This window comes from Pygocentrus nattereri, chromosome 15, assembly GCF_015220715.1.
Source record: "Pygocentrus nattereri isolate fPygNat1 chromosome 15, fPygNat1.pri, whole genome shotgun sequence".
Taxonomy (NCBI): domain Eukaryota; kingdom Metazoa; phylum Chordata; class Actinopteri; order Characiformes; family Serrasalmidae; genus Pygocentrus; species Pygocentrus nattereri.
The window spans coordinates 23,295,104-23,315,197 of NC_051225.1; the positions used below are offsets into that span (position 1 = coordinate 23,295,104).

Below are 20,094 nucleotides of genomic sequence, written 5' to 3' on the forward strand. Positions count from 1 at the left end.
CAAACCCTGCATGTTTTTTTTTCTTCTGAAAAACTGAAATTAGACAAAAAGAACTACGGAGGGTCTCTGACATTTGTGCAGGACTTTAGATAGATACACAGAAAACAAAACATCATTCTTATTTTTTGGTGTGCATGGAACCAACCACTAAAGTGAAAAACGATGAACAGAATAATTAATCATTAAATACATTGTGTGCAAGACTATTACTAAAATATTCTGCCTTACCATCCTTCTCTTGCAGTTTTGCACCACGGAATTGTCCCGGCAGCGGTCTTGGTGGCCATATTGTTCTTCGCAGTGCTGGCTGGTGGTCTCTGGATCATGTATAAAAGAAACACTTTGCGCTTCCATAGACTTCCGTCGCTCGGCAGCGCATACTACAGACAGAGCAGTTCTCAGGCCACAGACTCTGATGGAAATGTTCTTCTCACAGACCTGGAGACACAAACAGGGGACTACTGAGAGTATGTGTGCATGTGTGTGCAAGTTTAGTTGGGGATATTGCAGAAAGGCCCAACTTGATGAATCTTATATCTAAATGGAATCTGTGTGGTCCTCTTTTCTGTGCTCAATCTGGGATTATGCACATATAGGTGTTATGAAGTATCATAAATAAGAAAGTAAGAAAGGGATGTCCTAAATAACAGTAATTATTTTCTTGTTTTTACAATATCAGGGACATTTTTGTAGACACATCTATCAGACTGATAAGACAGGGAACATTGTATGTTGATGAAATTAGCAAAGGATTTTTATGCATCTTTGAAGTCCTTTGTTCATCTGTAGATCAGTCACACAATGCCTTGTGGCCTTCAGAAGGCCTTTTCCTCACAAGGCTTGTCTGGCAGGAAGTTTCTCTAGCTGGGGTTAGAACAATAAACAACGAATCCTTCAGGAAAACATGGCCTATCATAGCTTTAAACTTTGGACAGACAACACAGCCTTGCTTGTCAGTATTTGTACACTCTTTCAGTGAGCCTCCTTTTTCTTCTTCAACTCTGAATCCTGGTTTATTGGAAATAATATTGTGGAATTGCATGTTTGTTCTTTGACAAGCACTTTATCTCCCTTCACCCCCCTGCACCCTGTTTTAGCATAAGTGGAATAAAGGCCATGGATGCTGTCCAAATCCAACTTTAGCCCTCATGCCCTACACTCCAATGAGTTCCAAATTACAAAACGCTGCTGCACAAAACAGCGCTGTTTACATTAAGCAGTAGTGCAGATATTGAGGGGTATAACTATTATTACCTGTGGTTATATTATGTTCATTGATCTGTTTGGCTCTGGGTGGGGTGCACCGGAATCATTGGGTTTGTAATTGAGAATGTGTATATAACCACTGAGGCCTTATAGAAATACATTTAATCTGTGAAGGAAAGAGTAATAGATCAGCTGTGCTGAGATTAACTTTCTGAAGTTAATTTGTATAGGCAGAAAAGATAGAATGATGTGTTTTGTTCACATGCTCAATTTCAGTTTCGCCTTGAGTGATGTCTCTGTGCCAAGACACGCAGGGGAAACCACATTGTGTCTTTTCCGCAATCTTGTGTTGGCCTACAACACACAACAGTCATAATTCTCATTTCATACAGTACATGCACTGCCTATATTGAAAGTGTTAACAGACTCAAGCCTCAACATTTTTCTGCTTGGATGTTCTTTTGTATTAAGAGAGTGACTTATTTTTGCCTGCCATTTGGTATGAAATATCTGTACAGTATTGTAAGTCACAGTTTACAATGTACAGTTGGGTCCAAAAGTCTGAGCCTACTAGTGAAAATGCTTCTACTTTGCATTCTTTTCTAATTTAACACAACATTTTGCCTCACATGATATTAGCAGCATAAGGTGTTTTGAGATAAAAGTAGCATCTTTGAATCAGTTTTGGAATTTTTTACCGCCTATTTCAGTGCCAGTTTTTACATGCCCTCGTTCACTTGGTGTGGACACTTTCCCTTCAGGTGAATCCCCAGCACCATTTTAAGGTCTATTGCCATTACTTTATTAGCTCAAGTGAAAGATGCTGAAGGGATTGCTTTCTAAAACATTTAAAACTGTAACATCTGCTTTATTAGACATTAGGTTGTAAACTAAATAACTTATACATGACTGCTTATATAACTTCAACAGTTTCCCCTGCTAGCAGGCTAGTTAGCATGCTAAAAGGCTACACAGCTAAAAACAACAAAGTAAGGCTCTACATCACAACTCTACACCAAGTTCATAGCCTGGCAAAGGACGTATTCACAAAAGCTTTGTATTATATAGCTATACGTATGGCTAGCTGATTAGCTCATTGAAGCTAACCTAGCCAAGCGTAAAAGAGCACACCCTTTATTCCTTTAGCTTTAATGTCAGTGTGCACTCCACTCAAATTTGTGGAAAAAGCCTCTGTGAGTAGAATGTAGCCAAACTTGTCACCTTTTGGACCCCACTGTAAGCCTTTTGCCATTTCCATTTATAAAGAGGTGACAGGTTCTGAACACCAATATGATGATATCTTGAATGGGAAACATTCACATTTGTTATTCATGTATTTTTACACCATGTGCAAGTATGTGCAGGGGACTCATTTGTATTAAACAGGTAGTTTGTGCATCATTTTTTTATATTTGATCAAGCACTTTTGTGATCAATGTCTTATTCTCTGTCTGTTGAAATAAAGGAAATGTGCGTCATTCTGCCCTGATTCTGTTTCTTTGCATACTCAGCAAATGAGTCGTAATGCAGAAATTCCAGCCAAGAGGGAGTGGGAATTTTCTTTCTGGTTGGCAAGTTACAGAAGATGGATCTAAAACCATTCTGCAATGTTGAGTGAAGCTGTGGTTGACATCAGCTGCGCACATTTCCTTTTTTCATGTTGTGCTGTCTGAATGATTTGGGTAGGATGATTGTGTATGAAGTCATTTGTTCATTTGATCAGGTCCATTCACTGCACTTTCTAGTTCTACAGCTACATATTGCAGGCCATCAGTATCTCTGCATAATTTATTACCCCATCAAACAGTAGTCAGGTACCGTCGCATTCTTAGCGCTGCAGTGACACTGATACTGTTGTGGCATGTTAGTGGTGTTGAGAGGAAGTCACAGCACACAGCAGTGTTACTGGATGTTCTAAACACGGTGCAAACTTCCTATCCATTCTGTTAGACACTCCCATCTTGTTGGTCTACCACATAAGGTTAAATTGACGATAGATAAGATAAGATAATATAGACTTTTATTATCCCACTGGGGGAAATTTGTATTGTTACAGCAGAATATACAGTAGACAGATAAAGAGCAGTAAGTAGACAAAGATGTGCATCATACAAAATATAAGAGATACTATAGAAATAAATAAATAAACAAGGCGTCTGTTAGCAGAAAAAAATTTTATTTAAAAAAATACACATTTCTGAGCAGGTAATGGCTGGATATTGCACAGAAATGTTAGATATTGCACAGTTAAGATTAACGATATTGCACAGAACTTGTGTATGTATTGCACTTGTACCAGTCTATCAGCAGCAGATATTGCACATTAATTAGAGGTAGGATAAGATATAGGTTTATGTGGTGTGTTCGTGATAGAGTGCACTCTGATAGAGTGATGTGTGAATCCATAGTGTGTTTATGATAGCCCGTATATTGCAGCACAGCCTGTGTTACTCGACCTCAAGTCCGTCGTCAGTGGCCGGTTTCTGGCTGACAGCTGGATATGTTTGGTTGGTGGACTACTCTATGTCCAGCGATGGTATTTGGTATTCAAAACCCCAGGCTGAATACTATCAAATCCTCACAGGCAATGTCCCAACATCTAGTACAAAGCTTTCCCAGATAAGCAGAGTCTTTACTGCAGTAAAGGGGCCAAGAATGCTTTCAAATCTTCATAGCAATATCACAACGTCTAGTACCAAACGTTTCCAGATAAGTTACTGCAGGAAAGGGAGGAGGGTTCCCTTTTATGGCCTTGATTTCCCCAGAACGAGCAGATGTCTACAAACTTTTAAAAACATATGCAGTACTTAACAATCGATCGTGTGACATGGTGCATGTTTTAACGGGCTGAGAGTCGTGCATTGTTCCCATGCCAGTCAATAACTTCCACTCTGGGCCCAGAATAATCGACATATTGGGGCGTGGCCTTTTTGACATTTGACCAATCACATAGATCCATTCGGGAGAGCTATAACAGAAACAGAAAATGGTTCAGGAGCTGCAAGTCATTGTGAGGGGAATGCTCGAGGTGTCCGGCTGAGTGACGGGCGTTATTGCTGTAACGTTAAATATTCTGGTAGTTTGAGAAGACGAATGACTTAAGCCAGACTTATTTTGTTTTGAAGTCATGGATTGGATTGAAAAGACTGTGTTCCTGCACGTTGTTGTGCCTGCTTTTGGGAGACAACCACTGTTCACCTTAGGAAGTTATGCGTCGACGATAGTCACTGGTAAGGTTGCATTCCTGCTGTACCCTGGTTTTGACACTGTTTCTGATCATTTTTGTGTTGTTGTTTTCGTTCTCCGAGCCTTTTACGAAGGTCTCCTAACTGATTAAATCTCTGGAAGAAGTCGCCTAGTGTTCCCTGTTTCCCCACGGGTGGAACACTAGTTGGGTCGAAATAAACAAATCCCCTAATTTCATCTTTTTTAATAGACGGCTAACGTTGGCTAGCCGGTTCACGCGACGTCTCCAGAGCTCGTTAAACTCTGAATCCGGTTCGGTTAACGTTGGAAGTACAGCAACAACAGTGTCGTAACCCGACTTTAGAAGCCCTGGCAGCTCTCTGCGCCATTTGAGTTTCATTTCTTCGTAAAGGGTAGAAACTCCCTAAAGTTTGTGTGCTATTATTATGATCGTGACTTGCGCGCGAGTGTTTGGACACCAGATGGCTAAAACGTGCGAAATGGAGCCTGCAGTGTTAAGCATGGCGATAAAAACAGACCTTAAATATCTGCGTGTCTAACTGATGTTGCGTTGCATTATTTATAGGGCGTGTTGTGTTTTTTTTCCGGCTTTTTCGAGATGTTGCAGAGTGAGACTCGGATCACTTTTTACTTCAGTAATCTGCTGTACAATAGCATGGTAAGCCTCAGGAAAAATTAAATAATCCCTCAGTTCTCCTTCCTCTTTCTTAAACCGTGTTCAGAAAGGTCCTGGGTCTAAACCCAAAACGTTAGAGGCCTGTAATTCTCACCAAAACTAAACTGTTCCCCTTGTTTCAAAATGAAGGAGTTCATGAGGAGGTTCCTGCACGCACAAAGAAATTCTGTGTGTTAACTGTGTAGCACTTCACTTTGAGGTATTCAGCACATGTGTCAAGCTCCATGAGGGACCTTTTATGAGACCTTTCCTTACATGTGTTACTCATTTGCTGATATTTTAGAAGTAGTTTAGTCTTTTGATAATGATCATTCTCTGGCTGATGAGCTTGTGCTCTGAGAGAGAGTCTGATCATGAATCTGCCCTCTCAAAGTGCTAAAAGTGAGGAAACTGTATACATGGAGCTCTCTTGCAGTCTACTGAGAAGTATCTAGAACCTTCATGTGTGGTGCACTCATATCTGTCTCTGTTGTGCCACAGGCGATGACACTTTTACCATCCAGCATGAGGGCACAGGCAAGTGTTTCCAGGCCCAGCAGAACTCTCTAATGCTAGGGGACTGTTCGACAGAGCTGGCCCACTTGTGGAAGTGGGGCTCAGGCCACCGGCTCTTCCACACGGGTTTGTCTGCTTGTTTGGCCATGGATGTTCCACCAAAACGCTGTCCCTTACCAGCTGTTCTGCACAGCCCATGATGGAATGGCACTGCTTTGAGGGGATACATTTACACTGTCTATCAGATGAAGCTGAGCGCCTCTGCCAACGGCACTGTATCTACCAAAAGAGACTCATCAGATACCTGGATCAGGGGAGGATACATCTGAAAACATCTGCCAGCAGCCGTATCGGGGTAAGAGACTTTAAACTGTATGGATACAGGCTTGTGCATCGGGCTACCACATGTACTTGAGTAAACTTGATTTCAAACTGCAGCTGGTCTATTATAGTAAGAAACAGAAAAATATACCCATTATTGCTAAAGGGACTTTTGGCTGTCCAAATTTTATATATATATATTATATATATTATATTATATTTGTCAGAGGCTGCAGTACACATTAGGGGGTCTTTACAGTGAATTTAATCTGAATTTAATTTGTTTTTAACACTCTTGAGTTGTTAGCGAAGGTGTTGCAGTCAAGACATTTTCTTGAGTAATAGACGGATAACATAGTTATTGAGGGTTGTTTGAGCATAAATGGCTAACAGCATTGGCTTATTAAGCCAGCTTTGGCAAATAGGCAGCTTTGGCTGTCGGGTCAAAGCCTTGTATCTCCAAATTGTAACTTTACAGGAGATGGCTATCAAACATAGTCTACTTTAATGTAAATCAGAGAAACCAGAATTTTTCTAAGTAGTTTTAGGTCATTTCTATTGTCCATTCATCATTTGCACACAATATATAGGACTATGGGTATTTTAAAATGATGTCAAAACTGAACAACAATAAAAAAAAAATGGAGTTACGAACTTTTGTTCCAACAGCAGCGATATATGGAAAAGTCAAATTTAAAAATTTAATCAAATTCAAAATACAGTAGTTATAAACACTACAGTAAGGATGTACAGAAAATATCAAAATGTAATATGACATTTACTCTCCAGTGCAGTTTCGGAGCAAAATTTAGATTTTGTCATTCAATAACATCACAGAGTAACATTTTGTGCATTTGTATGCCACTGGGATCTGGATATAACTGGTGTTTTGACTCCAAAAATAGGGGAGAGCAGGGTACAACCTAACAACATTTTGTTATTTGCTTAATTATCCTGGAATTATCCTGTTTTATACAATCAACATATACATCTCTGCTACAAACAATCTCTTGACCTTTGTTTCTAGCACCTACCATTCATGTACATTTTCCACTGAAAATCAAGTGCAGTTTTTACAGTTTACCCCATGGGTGGAGTTAATTGTAACAAGCAGAGGGTTATGAATTAGAGTCTGATGAATTAGAATTGTGTTGAATTAACGTTGAATGTGTTGAATGTTTGTAGGAAACAAATACAAATTTACAACCATTACTGCATTATATATTGTCTACCTATATTTTCTAAGACAGAGAGAGAGCTCAGCTGATACAACACACTGGACACACACACACACACACACACACAGACACACATTATATATGAAAACTGACACAGGACTGTGTGTCAAACAATGACAAATTTATCCAGTGTAGGATGGCAAATAAAAAAAAACATCATTAAAATATTGGTGTAGTGTAGTGGTTAACACCTTTGCCTTCTACGCTGTACACTGGGGTTCAATCCCCAACCAGGGCAAGCACCCTACACTATACCAATAAGGGTCCTTGGGCAAGACTCCTAACACCACCTTGGCCTACCTGTGTAAAATGATCAAATTGTAAGTCACTCTGGATAAGAGCGTCAGCCAAGTGCCATAAATGTAAATATGGAACATTGTTAATAAGTGCAGCTTTACCAACTGTTAATGGCAATTTCAAATATTTCTTTAAAACTGAAATAAACATCCAAAACATACTATTAAAGTAGAAGAAATTCCTGTTTTCAGATGTTTCTTGTTTTCATTGTTTCTTTATCTGTGTGAACATATGGAGCTAAAAGACATTTGCCTTCGTTTACTTAAGATGGCTTGGTTGTAACGCTGTGTAATAAAAACATTGGGTTTTGTGATTTATACATACAGCTCAGTAACTGAAAAAAACTCACATTTTTTCCACACTTTTTAAAACTGATGGAATTGCTCTTGAAGTTTTGCAGAGACTGTAGCTAGAAAATGTGGTAATGTGGCTAGAAGCACATGCTGCTTTACCCCAGAATAACATAAATTATGCTCTAGGTTGCTCCCACACTCTTGTACTTCCCAAATTACAATAACAAATTCCATGTAATCCTGGCTTTAGTATGTGAAAATCTGTTGTGACATTAATAAAATGTTAGTGAATAAAATAAATATCCAAAAATCCACTGCCAGGAACTACAGTATTAAGTGGCCATAGTTGCAGAAACAGTCTCATAAGTGTCTGTTCTGTCTGTCTGTCTGTCTGTCTAGGCCCAAATTATAGCGCTTTTGTATGTTGTGAAAGGTGTGATTCTTAGATGTCTAGTTTTATTTGTTATACCTCTAATTCTATACAAAGCAAATGTACTTTTGCTAGTTTATAGCAGAGTTTATGTGGAATTCCTTTTATCCCACAATGCTTTCTTCCTTATAAAACCAATCATAGACTTAAGGGCTGTTCATGATTAATCTACTTTGGTTTCATTTGCGTAGGCCTTGCTTCGTTCTTCTCAGAAAGTTTGGGCGTGTTTGCTGTGTGGGGACAGTTTTACAGTAAAGTTTTCTGTGGTATGTTGTTGTTTAGAAAGATCCAGTTTTTGGATTGATCTAACAGGGATTTTTTAGTTGGTAAGAACAGTTTTATAATTTGCATAATTTATATTTGTTTTGTTTATAACTGAATGAAGCCAAAATAATGGGTTTAAAGGGGAATTCCAGCTGTTCATAAATTCTGCACAGTTCAGTCATTCAGGTGTAAATGAAGACGAAGATAAACTTACCGGAATGGTATTTGTTATTCAGAATGACCAATGAACCTACATATGTCTCCTGATTTTTCATATGTAATATTGCTAATGATAAAAGAGTGAAAAATCTGAAAAAATATGTTTGCACTGGATATTGTTTTGCTTTACAACTAGTTACATATGTTATTGAATTTTGTAAGTGAAAATAAGTTAATACGTGCTCTACAGAGAATACACCTATGTACATTTTTAATTGACAAATACTATTAATTTCCAGAATTTAAAATATCAGGGAAATATCTTAAATGCTTTGTGCAAAAGTTATGACATTTTAATATGGTATGTTATATACAGTTTTTCACTAAGAAAATTGACAAAACATGTAATTACAAAACATGTAACTGTCCTCCCTGAATGTATATTAAAAAAATGTTTTAGATCAAAACTTTATCTCAAAACTGGAAGTGTCTCGGCAACAGGAAACCTATTTGTAAATGTTAACTTTCTGTAATGCCTGACTTTGAGGCCGATTTGCCACTACCAATAATCTCACGTGACGTGTAGCTGCTGTCTCCTTCACTCTCTTTTTCTTTCTATCTCTCTTTCTGCTCCACACACTCTCTCCTTTGTATGGACTGTGTTTATATGCACATAAATAATGTGACCATTATCAGATTTTGGGGTCTGATTGTTCAAGTGTTTTGATTTTTCAAATTGATTTGATTTTTTTTTTCTCCTGGAAACAGCAAGCAGTGCAAAAAAAAACATTTTTGGAGTGATACTAAAACCAACTGCAACTACTACAACCCCAATTCCAATAAAGTTGGGACGTTGTGGTAAAACAGAAATAGAAACAGAATACGATGATTTGGCAAATCACTTTTCAACCTATATTGAAATGAATACACTACAAAGACAACATATTTAATGTTCAAAACAGATAAACTTTATTGTTTTTGCAAATATTCACTCATTTTGAATTTGCTACAACACGTTCCAAGTAAGTTGGGGACAGAGGGGCAACAAAAGACTGAGAAAGTTGAGGATGCTCAAAAAAATGCCTGTTTGGAACATTCCACAGGAGAAGAGGTTAATTGGAAACAGGTGAGTGTCATGATTGGGTTAAAACTCTGCCATGCCAAAGCAAAAAGCCAGATATCAACAACACCCAGAAACGCCGCCGGCTTCTCTGGGGCCCGAGCTCATCTGAGATGGACTGACGCAAAGTGGAAAAAGTGTCCTGTGGTCTGACGAGTCCAACATTTCAAATTGTTTTTGGAAATCATGGACGTCGTGTCCTCCAGGCCAAAGAGGAAAAGGACTGTCCGGATTGTTATCAGTGCAAAGTTCAAAAGCCAGCATCTCTGATGGTGTGGGGTGGTTAGTGCCCATGGCATGGGTAACCTGCACATCTGTGAAGGCACCATTAATGCTGAAAGGTACATACAGGTTTTGGAGCAACATATGCTGCATCCAAGCAACGTCTTTTTCAGGGACGTCCCCTGCTTATTTCAGCAAGACATTGCCAAGCCACATTCTGCACGTGTTACAACAGCGTGGCTTAGTAAAAGAGTGGCGGGTACTAGACTGGCCTGCCTGCAGTCCAGACCTGTCTCCCATTGAAAATGTGTGGCATATTATAAAGCGCAAAATATGACAGAGGAGACCCCGGACTGTTGAGCAACTGAAGTTGTACATCAAGCAAGAATGAGAGAGAATTCCACCTACAAAGCTTCAACAATTAGTGTCCTCAGTTCCCAAACGCTTATTGAGTGTTGTTAAAAGGAAAGGTGATGTAACACAGTGGTAAACACGCCCCTGTCCCAACTTCTTTGGAACATGTTGCAGGCATCAAATTCAAAATGAGTGAATATTTGCAAAAAACAATAAAGTTTATCTGTTTGAACATTAAATATCTTGTCTTTGTAGAGTATTCAGTTGAATATAGGTTGAAAAGGATTTGCAAATCATCGTATTCTGTTTTTATTTCTGTTTTACACAACATCCCAACTTCATTGGAATTGAGGTTGTACATAGAAAAGACAAATTTTAATATTCTTCTTCTTCTAGATTATGTATATTCATATTTATCAGTAAAGTGACTGTTTAATTTATAAAAGCTGCAGTATGAAGTTTGAATTTTGCAATATGTGTGTAACTTCTTGCAACATGATTATTGCCTGACTCATGTAGACCCCATTATCTGATGACCTACATGCATGCAAACTGAAAGAATTACTGGTCAAATGTGATTTTCTGAAGTTTTAAAATTATAAAATGCCTATAAACACCGTTGCTCTCTCCTTCACACATAATTTCATCTTCACACAAGCTCTATTCTTCAAACTCTCTTTACTGTTTTTGTTTCCACATAGTTCCTGATTTTACTTTATTTTTTGTTTTATTCTACAAGAATATATGGTGCTGCACAGTGTTAACTGGTGTGGTGATTGAGTTTGTACAATTCCAAAAAAGTTGAGACAGTAGTAAAATGCAAATAAAATGGAAAGCAGTGTTCTGTGAACTGTCGTTATAGGTGTTTATTTGAAAAACCACAATAAAGAAAGAATGTTTAATGTTTTACCATATTAACGTTATTGATTTTTGTAAATATCGGCTATTTCCAAATTTGATGCCTGCAACACATTCCAAAAAAGTTGGGACTGGGAAAGACTGGGAAAATTTGAAATGATCCAAAACTGTTTTGAACTTTCCAGTTAAAGAAAGAGGCACGATAACACCTTTTATCTATATATATATCTTGATTGGGTATAAAAGGGATCTTTCACTACAGGCTTAGTCACCACATGGCAAGAACTGTGAGCAAATCCAACAGTTAAGAAAAGTGTGTTTCACACACAATTGCAAGACTTTAGGAATTTTACCATCTACAATCCATAATATTATTAAAAGGTAAAAGGCAAGGCTGAGAACTTAAACTGAATGCTCAGAACCTTAGGCAGCAATGCCATTGAAAACTGACAGGCTTCGGTTATGAATATAACCATGTGGGCTCGGGAATGCTTTAGAAATCCCCTTGCCAGATAATAGTTTCTCGCTGCACAATGCAAGTCAAGACACAAAGCAAAAGCCATTATCAACAACATCCTGAAGCACCGCTGACCTCTCTTGGCTAAGGCGCATCTGAGATGGAAAGTGGAACGCTTCACAGTTTTACTTTGTTTTTAGGAATAACTAACATCATATTCTCGGGAAAATGACCATCCCAATGTTGCCAGCACAAAGTTTAAGGAGCCAGCTTCTGTCATGGTCTGGGGGTGTGTTAATGCCATCTGTGAAGGCACCATTAATATTGAGAAGTTTATTTTAAAATGAATCATTATACATCAGACCACTTCGAATGAATGTTTACCAGTTTATTATGCAGCCATTTTGAAGAATTGGTGTATTATCACTTTAAATGTCTAGTAAAATATTTTATTGTATTTATTTATGTTTTGGGAAGGAGAAGGGATGGTTTAAAAAAAAACTGAAAAGCTCACATTCCTTTTCCTTCACTCTATAGTTCATTTTTTCGCTTCCAGCTCTACTGTAGCAGGCACAAGTCCATTTATTCAAACCAAGCTCCTCATTCTAGTAAGTTAAATTAGCTCTGAATGACCTGAATTTGTGGGGTTTCTGCAACTTTATATGAATATTAAATTCTCCAGTGAAATTGTCTGTGTGCACATGCGCAATCATTTTCTCTACCTCTGACCATACCTTACCCTATAGTATGTCTGTAGTTGAACCTTTGCATATCGTTGCTGTTGAATGGTTGAAATTTTAGAATTGATAGTCAGTCTCTCTCTCTCTCTCTCTCTCTCTCTCTCTCTTCTCTCTCTCTCTCTCTCTCTCTCTCTCTCTCCTCTTTTTTTTTTTTTTTTTTTTTTTTTGGGTCTCTAACACAGTATTGTTTGTTTGTGTTTTCAGTGATTCACACCAGTGGTGGTAACTCTAGTGGAGCGCCCTGCACATACCCCTTCTTGTACAACAACACAAGGCACCACACTTGTCTCCCTAGCGACGACGCTCATCCTCTAGACTGGTGTTCCACGTTAGATAACTATGACCAGGATCAGAAATGGGGAAACTGTCTTAAGTATGGTGAGTTATGCAGCTGACTATGAATGATTTGTGGTTGCTTGATGTTTTTTTTTTTTGTTTTGTTTTTCCTGCTGCTCTAGTGGCAGATATTTAGTGGTAAGTGACAGGAGTTCAGTAAAGATAAAATAGAGTAGAACTTTTATCCATTTCAGGAAAGTTGTCTTTTACTTCATCAGGTGCTCATTGTTGTTGCTCTGTTTATCATTGTTTCATTCTATTGCTTGGTTAAAACTTAGGCTGGGCTTATTTAAATTTGGGAGTAATAAATATTAAATAGTCGATTGTTAAATAACAGGTGAGGATTTTGGAATTTGCCCATTTTACTGCCCTCTTTTGCAAAAGAAGGATTTACATTTGTATAAGAAGACAACAAGTGTTTGAGGTTCATGGTATGCCTGTTCCATGTACCGAAGCAGGGCCGGCGCTAGGGGGGGGCTGAGGGGGGCATTGCCTACCCAAATTGTGTCTTTGCCCCCCCAAGCACAATGCAAGCAATGGCTATTTTTAAAATTATCTCTGAACCAATCACAAAAATGCATTTTGCTTTACAGCATGAAGATATTTCCTTGCTTATTCCTGATTGGCTCTCATATAAAATTCGCTCTGATTGGGAGTCATATAAAAATCGGCAGACTGCCCCAAACAGTTCAGTTCGGCAGTATATGTTCTGTTAGTGTGAGCGAGAGGCAGATATACTGGTAAACACTCTTCTGAGTTTAAACTGACTTCCACATGGTAATATTTGCTTAACTGTGGTTTTTCGTTGCTTTAATGTTACTTACCTCTTACATAGGTGTTGCTTAAATTATTTTATTAGCCGTTAACGGTTAGGCTAACTTGGTTCTCCTAACACAGGCTTAAGTTTATTGATGTCTTTCTGTGTGCATTTTTCATTTAATAAATATACACTGTAGAAACACTTATGCATCGTTTTTTGATCTAAAAAAAATCGTGTGAGTGTCACACCTGAGGGCTCCTCCACACCATGTCAAACATCACCACCAGCGTTAGCTGACTGTGCTCTTTCCCCCGCGCAAGACGTTGTGGCTCATGGTTTAAACGCTTCCTCGCAATTACAGCCAGTATTAAATGCTTTTCCGAAGCGAACTTTTGGCCACACAGCACAGGCTTTTAATCCGAGCTGGTATTGATCCAGGCCATGGCTTGAGTATTCTGTAAGAACTGATGCATGCTTTTGCTTTCCGTGTCGTATATTTGAGGGTAAAAATGATAGAGATTTAGCATTCACAAAGCATGGTTATACAAACTGGAAAGTGGCACTTGACAATGATAAAGGCTTTCAGAAGCACGCATCCAGTCAGAGTCATGTACGAGCTATGGCTTTGTGGGCAGAAAAGAAACAGAGAGAGTCAAGCGGTGACACTATCACTGGTCTATTGGGTCCAACCCAGACAGAGAAAAACCGCTACTATGTTCGAATAGCATAGCAGATGTGGTTCGGTTTTTGGCTGTAAATTAATTGGCTATTCGTGGTACCCAGGAGTCGACTCAGGAGTCGAGTCAAAATGACGACATATCAGCTGGCCTTTTCATCAAGCTTTTTGAATATACTTTAACCAAAGACCCTAAATTGGCAGATATAGCAAAACATATTCCTCAGAATGCAAAATATACATCGAAAGATATGCAAAATGAGATCATTGACACGCTAGCAAAGATGGCTTTGATTGAGATTAAACACAAATATGACAATGCAGACACAGCAGGCTTTTGTATAAAGAGTGATGGAACCCGAGACAGGTGTAATGTAGAGAACCTTTCCCTAATGATCAGGTTCATCTGTAATTCTGTTCCAGAAGAGCATCTTATTGGCTTACTTGACTTAGATCAGCTAGATGCTGAATACATAACTGATCAAATACTAAAGCATCTCTCTGATGGAGGTGACTGTTCTGATCACATCATAAGTCAGTGCTATGATGGAGCAGCTGTAATGAGTGGGTTGAAAGGTGGAGTGCAGACACTGCTTCAAAGAAAACTTGGTAGAGAAATTCCCTACATTCACTGTTATAATCACCAGCTACATCTCACAGTGGTCCATGCAATGCAAGCAGATTCGCGTGCTAAATACTTTTTTGCACTTTCTAGCACACTTCATTCATTTTTCCAGCAACATTATGTGGTTCGGCGTTATGACACCCCCCCTCTCAAAAAGCTTTTTGATGTGACAAATTGCTTAGTGCAGAATGAAGATGTCATTTTTAATGTTCTGTCTGATGTGTCTGAAGATTCTGATGCACCTGTGGATTTATGCACAGAGGCATCAGGGCTCTTAGTGCAGATGAGAAAACATAATTTCTTTGAAATTGGAAAGTTCCTTTTAAAAGTCCTTGCCATTTTGAAGACGGCCAATTCAATCTTGCAAGCCAATTCTGTAGACCTGTGTAAGGCTGGGGAGGTCATCTGTGCATCTCTGAGTGCTTTAAAAGATCTACGTACTGATGAATCCCTGAATGATCTGGCTATGTCAGAGAGTCCACCTTCAAAGCGGAAAAGGACTATGAACACACAGTTGACTGACAGCGTGGTGCTTTCCAGTGTAGGGCACAGACCTGGTGACTCATGTCATACACCAAATCAATCTTGAGGAGGTCGCTTCTGGAAATTTTAGACAGAGCCATTGCTGAAATGGAGAACAGATTTGTAAAAGAAATCTGGATTTGATGACAGCTGTTAATGGTCTTCTTCCTCACGATAGCTCTTTTCTTGATCTGGCCATATTAGAGCCCCTACAGCAACTTATAGGTACTGACACAACATCCTGAGAAATGAAATAGCACGTGGCAAAGCCTATGTTGCAGAATAAATGTCTTGACAAGATCAGCAAACCTTCAACAGTGTGCAATCATCTTCAGGCCTATAAGAAGCGTTTCCTGTCCTGCATTCTCTTTATGTGACTGCACTGGTGATAGGTGTATCCTCAGCATCATGTGAAAGCTCGTCTCTACACTGTCCAAGAGTTCTTACTCTCTTTCGTCGCACAATGCTGCATGACGGAAAAGAAATTTAGTGATTCTGGGCCATGAAAAGTCAATAGGCTAACCAATAGGCTTGATATGGAAGAGTTTGTCAGATTATTTGCTAAAAGAAACAGAAGACTGCTTCTGTAAATTTCTTTGTTCTGAGATCATTTTAGAATACAGGCTGCAGCTAAAGGTTTTAGATAATTGTATCCACAGTGTGCATATAGAGATTTCATTTTTTGTATATAGTTTGTTTGGTTATGTTATTTTTAACTTGACATTATTTTTACATGACGTTGCAAGGCAGGAGTGTTACAGCCACAATATATAGGTTTATAGTTGTGTTCAATGAAAATATGATTACTGTTGTTCATTTGCACTTATAGTCTTTACATAATTTGTTATACTGTGCATAAATACTGCATTGTACCAGTACGTTTCATAGCATTAATAAAAACTTCAATACTTTACCAGATTTTTTACCATTAAAGTGCAGTAGATAAGAAAATTTTCCTTATTTTATGTACTTTCATATTTTGTTCTTTTTCAAAATAGAAATGTGACGAATACCCGCCCCCCTTTTTTTTTACAGAATTTGTATTCTTTTGTTTTCTTTATATTTTAATTTCCCAATAATATAAATATTCTCACTCATTCCTATTTCCACGTTTGAATATTCTCAGTCTGTGTGTAGGTACATTTGTCAGCTTTGACTTAAATTTGTATTAAAGCCTTTCAAGAATAGAGTTGTTCTATTAGTAATGGCAATTTAATTAAGGGGGCATATTAAAATTAATACAATTAGATAATCTTTTTCTCCATTTACATAATCAACATGTATTTTTTAATCATTGGGTTTTAAGTTTAAGTTCGAAAGCATGCATTTTTATTTCTTTACCTCATACATCACTTTAAGCCAGTATCAATAGCTTGGCTGTCATCATTCATGCACAAATCAAGCCTTGAATATTTTCTGGCTTCAAAACATGACTATCAACATGCCCGCCTCATTAGGTTTTTACTGCACCCCCAAGCAAAAGCAGCCAGAACCGGGGCTGTACCGAAGTCTCCTTTTTGCCTATGCCAACGTTAATTTTTCATTCTATGGCACCTTTAACTTGAGCCTAGCTGGGGAAGTAGTCAGAAGCTGTAGTAACCTAAGTAAGCACACAATACTGTTTTTAAATGATGATTTCTCTTATTGAAGGAGAAATTCTGTTCAGCCCTACCTGGCCTTGTGTGAAAAGTAATTGCCTCTTTTAACTACTAAATCAAACAGCGTGATTACCGCCAGACCTGTTGAATCTAAACATATCTTAAATAGAACCTGTCTGGTAATGTGAAGCTAGGAGATCTCAAAAACAGCACATGATGCCACGTTCTAAAGAGATTCAGGTACAGATGTGAAGCAAAGTTACTAAAATCTAACAGTCTTGAAAGTGTTACAAAGTCATGGCTAAGCCACTGGGACATACAGCTCATACAACTGTGATGGTTAGGTTTCAACATCCTTTTGGCCAAGTAGTTTATGATTTTCCTAGGCAAATTCAGTCTTGGACAGTTTAACCTTCACCTTAGCCCCATGAATGACAAACCATAATGTATGTCAACACTGTCAGCCAGACTTGTGTACACCAGCAAGTTCATGCTTGCATGCATGTATGGCCTTGTTTTAGGTGTAACCAGAACAGGTTATAAAGCTATCCAGTAGTGTGTTTTAAAGTAGCAGTATGTGAGAATTGGTATTTTTTGCTACTGGGTCCCCACTCCAATTGTGGGGTGTAATTCGCTTTTACTGTTGTGAATACAAATCGTGCTTTGAGCCCCACTTCATGGACAGCTGTACGCATGTATTTGTTGACAAGCTGAAAGATACAACTGATGTTCTCCTTGACAGTTCTGTATATTTTGTGGTAAAATTTGGATTGCTTCAAGCAATTAAGTAATTACATTTCAGCTGGCTGGTCATTCCTTTACATTTTTAGTAGTTGTATTTTGTTTTGAAATAATAGTAGGATGAATAGGTATGTATTTATTTATTTAATGTATTTATTTTCTGTGTGGTTTGACATGTTGAATAATTGTATAAGAAGTTTATATAATCATAATATTTGATAGAAAACTGGCTGGAGTTAGCAAACAATGGAAAAAATACAAACCAAATGATCAAGCCAGCAGCATAACACAATTAAACAGGAAATTCTGAATTGCAAATAATTTGGTAAAGTTCAAGGGTTTCATGTTTATTGTGTCTCTTTCTCTCACCCCTTTGTGCGTCACTCAGAGGAGGGCTGTGGTGCCTTATGGAACATCTCTATGAATGGTCGTTGTTACCAGGTGGTCTCCACGGCAATGGTTACCTGGCACGAGGCGAGGGATGCTTGTCGTAGTCAGGGCGGAGATTTGCTCAGTGTTTCCAGCCCAGAGGAACTGCGTATCTGTAAATATAGTCTTATCTATTGTACTGACAATTTGTGGAACATAATATTGAATATTACTAAAATGTTGCTTTTGCAATGTATAGTTTGGCATTAAAACACCATTTAAATAACTACAGATGTCTCTCATAGTCAGCAGTAATTGTAGTATCATTTTTGTAGTTAAAGCAGGAACTGATCTACCAGAGAAGATGTGGATTGGTTTGAACGATCTGGACTGGATGCAGGGGTGGCAGTGGTCAGATGGATCACCCTTTGCATATGCCCCATGGGATGCAGGTACGCAGAGACTAACATTTCACAAGACCTGACAAATTAGGTGGAACTCAATTAATGAGAAAAGCAGTAATTACCAAGAGATCTCATTTTCACAGCTGCATTAAAGTTGTACGACAGTACACTGCCAAACATACAGACTACCCTTAATTTATTTACTTTGCAGTCAAAAATACTATTGATTATAAATTATTTTGTTTTGTTAAAAAATCCAGAAAACATATTTAACCTAAAATTACACTGAGATCTGGAAGCCTGTACATTCTGCTGCTTTCCACATTTGGATACACACACACACACACACATACACATTTCTAAGCTGCTTCTCCCTCAGGCTCGTGGGGGGGTGCTGGAGCCTATCCCAGCAGTACATTTTGATCCAGTATTGTGAAATTGGATCTAGGTTTTGTTTACACAGTGTAATCAGTATCCACAACACAACAACCTAACTTAAAACCTTAAAGAATCCTGTTCCAAACGGTCTAATCTGTAATTGTTGAATCTATAGCCACCATGTTGTTTTATTGTTGGCTATTGTTAAAAAGCAGACAGTACCTTCTATTGTTCAGGCTCGAGATGGGACAGCCCCACCATCTTTTTATGGTGAAAGTGTGGCATTCTGCCCCAAAAACAATGGGCTACTGTTGTCACCAAGATCGCTGTTGATTTGGATATGTGTGTATGTGCAGCTGTCTTCATGTTGAGAGTGTCACTGCATTTAGATAACAAGTCAGCTGTTTCAGTGGGGTCTTTATATGTTTGTGAGGGAATGTCCCATGGACTTTTGAGAAAGTGTGGGGGAAGATTGGTTGTTCACACAATGCACATTGTTTGGTAAATAATTTCACTCTAAGGCAAGCTTCTCTTCCTTCTGCTGCCTGTGCTAAAAGCTTAATAAAATGTTGGTGGACGGTATTACTACATGTTGTCCTTCTCAAGGTGAACCACATTTCAAATCACTTTTTTGAGTGTGTGTCTGAGTGAATCGTAGAAGAGATTTACATCACTATAAACAGCAACAGCAGTGCATAGTAACTACATGAAATGCATCAAGTGCATCAAAAAACAAATAGCAGTTTTTCTGTCTATTTCTTCTTAAATAGTTATTGTACTATTTGAAATCATATTGGTATTAGCAGATGGTTTGCTAAACAAGCCCAATCCTACACTTTTCTTGTGTATTTCCTTTGAGGGCCATTTTACAGCATTTGTGATGTTTTATGCACCCACAATGGTCATTATTAATTTTGATATAACTATTTTTCAGCACCTCTTTGTCTCAAACAGAGTAATATATAATTTCTGATTGGCTGATTGACCTGTATCAGCCCATTTGAAACACTTAAATGCTTAGAACCTTTAGAAAGAGCTTAAATGCTTAGAACGTTTAGAACACTTCCCAAATTCCTTTATTAAAAAAAAAATGGAAAATTGGGTTTAACATGATATGGGCCATTTAAAAATATAAACATTAGGTAGATTTGTATATTTGACTGACATTAAAACCTGGTATATGTTGACCTGTTTTATTTATGTTGAGGTACTTCATTATACCTATTTTACTGCATTTGTAACCCTGTAGAATTAAATGTTCCATTTGTCTGTAATGCTCATATGGGTGTATTTAGTCCCAATTTCTATATATACATACATGCATACATATATATTGTCAATGTTTGTG

At 38.1% G+C, this 20,094-nt stretch overlaps 2 protein-coding genes across 2 annotated transcripts in view; both read left to right on the forward strand.

Annotated features, from left to right (window-relative positions):
- Positions 1 to 2,686, forward strand: part of pla2r1 (phospholipase A2 receptor 1) — a 41,620-nt gene extending 38,934 nt beyond the window's left edge. The window contains 1 exon segment of the mRNA XM_017716656.2: positions 245 to 2,686. Coding sequence (XP_017572145.2) covers positions 245 to 465 — 221 coding nt within the window. The 3' untranslated portion in view covers positions 466 to 2,686.
- Positions 2,687 to 4,195: 1,509 nt separating this feature from the next.
- Positions 4,196 to 20,094, forward strand: part of ly75 (lymphocyte antigen 75) — a 45,363-nt gene continuing 29,464 nt past the window's right edge. Inside the window, 8 exon segments of the mRNA XM_037545322.1 lie at positions 4,196 to 4,436; positions 5,570 to 5,740; positions 5,743 to 5,804; positions 5,806 to 5,904; positions 5,906 to 5,939; positions 12,542 to 12,715; positions 17,984 to 18,139; positions 18,300 to 18,416. Of these exon segments, the coding sequence (XP_037401219.1) occupies positions 4,334 to 4,436; positions 5,570 to 5,740; positions 5,743 to 5,804; positions 5,806 to 5,904; positions 5,906 to 5,939; positions 12,542 to 12,715; positions 17,984 to 18,139; positions 18,300 to 18,416 (916 nt within the window). The 5' untranslated portion in view covers positions 4,196 to 4,333.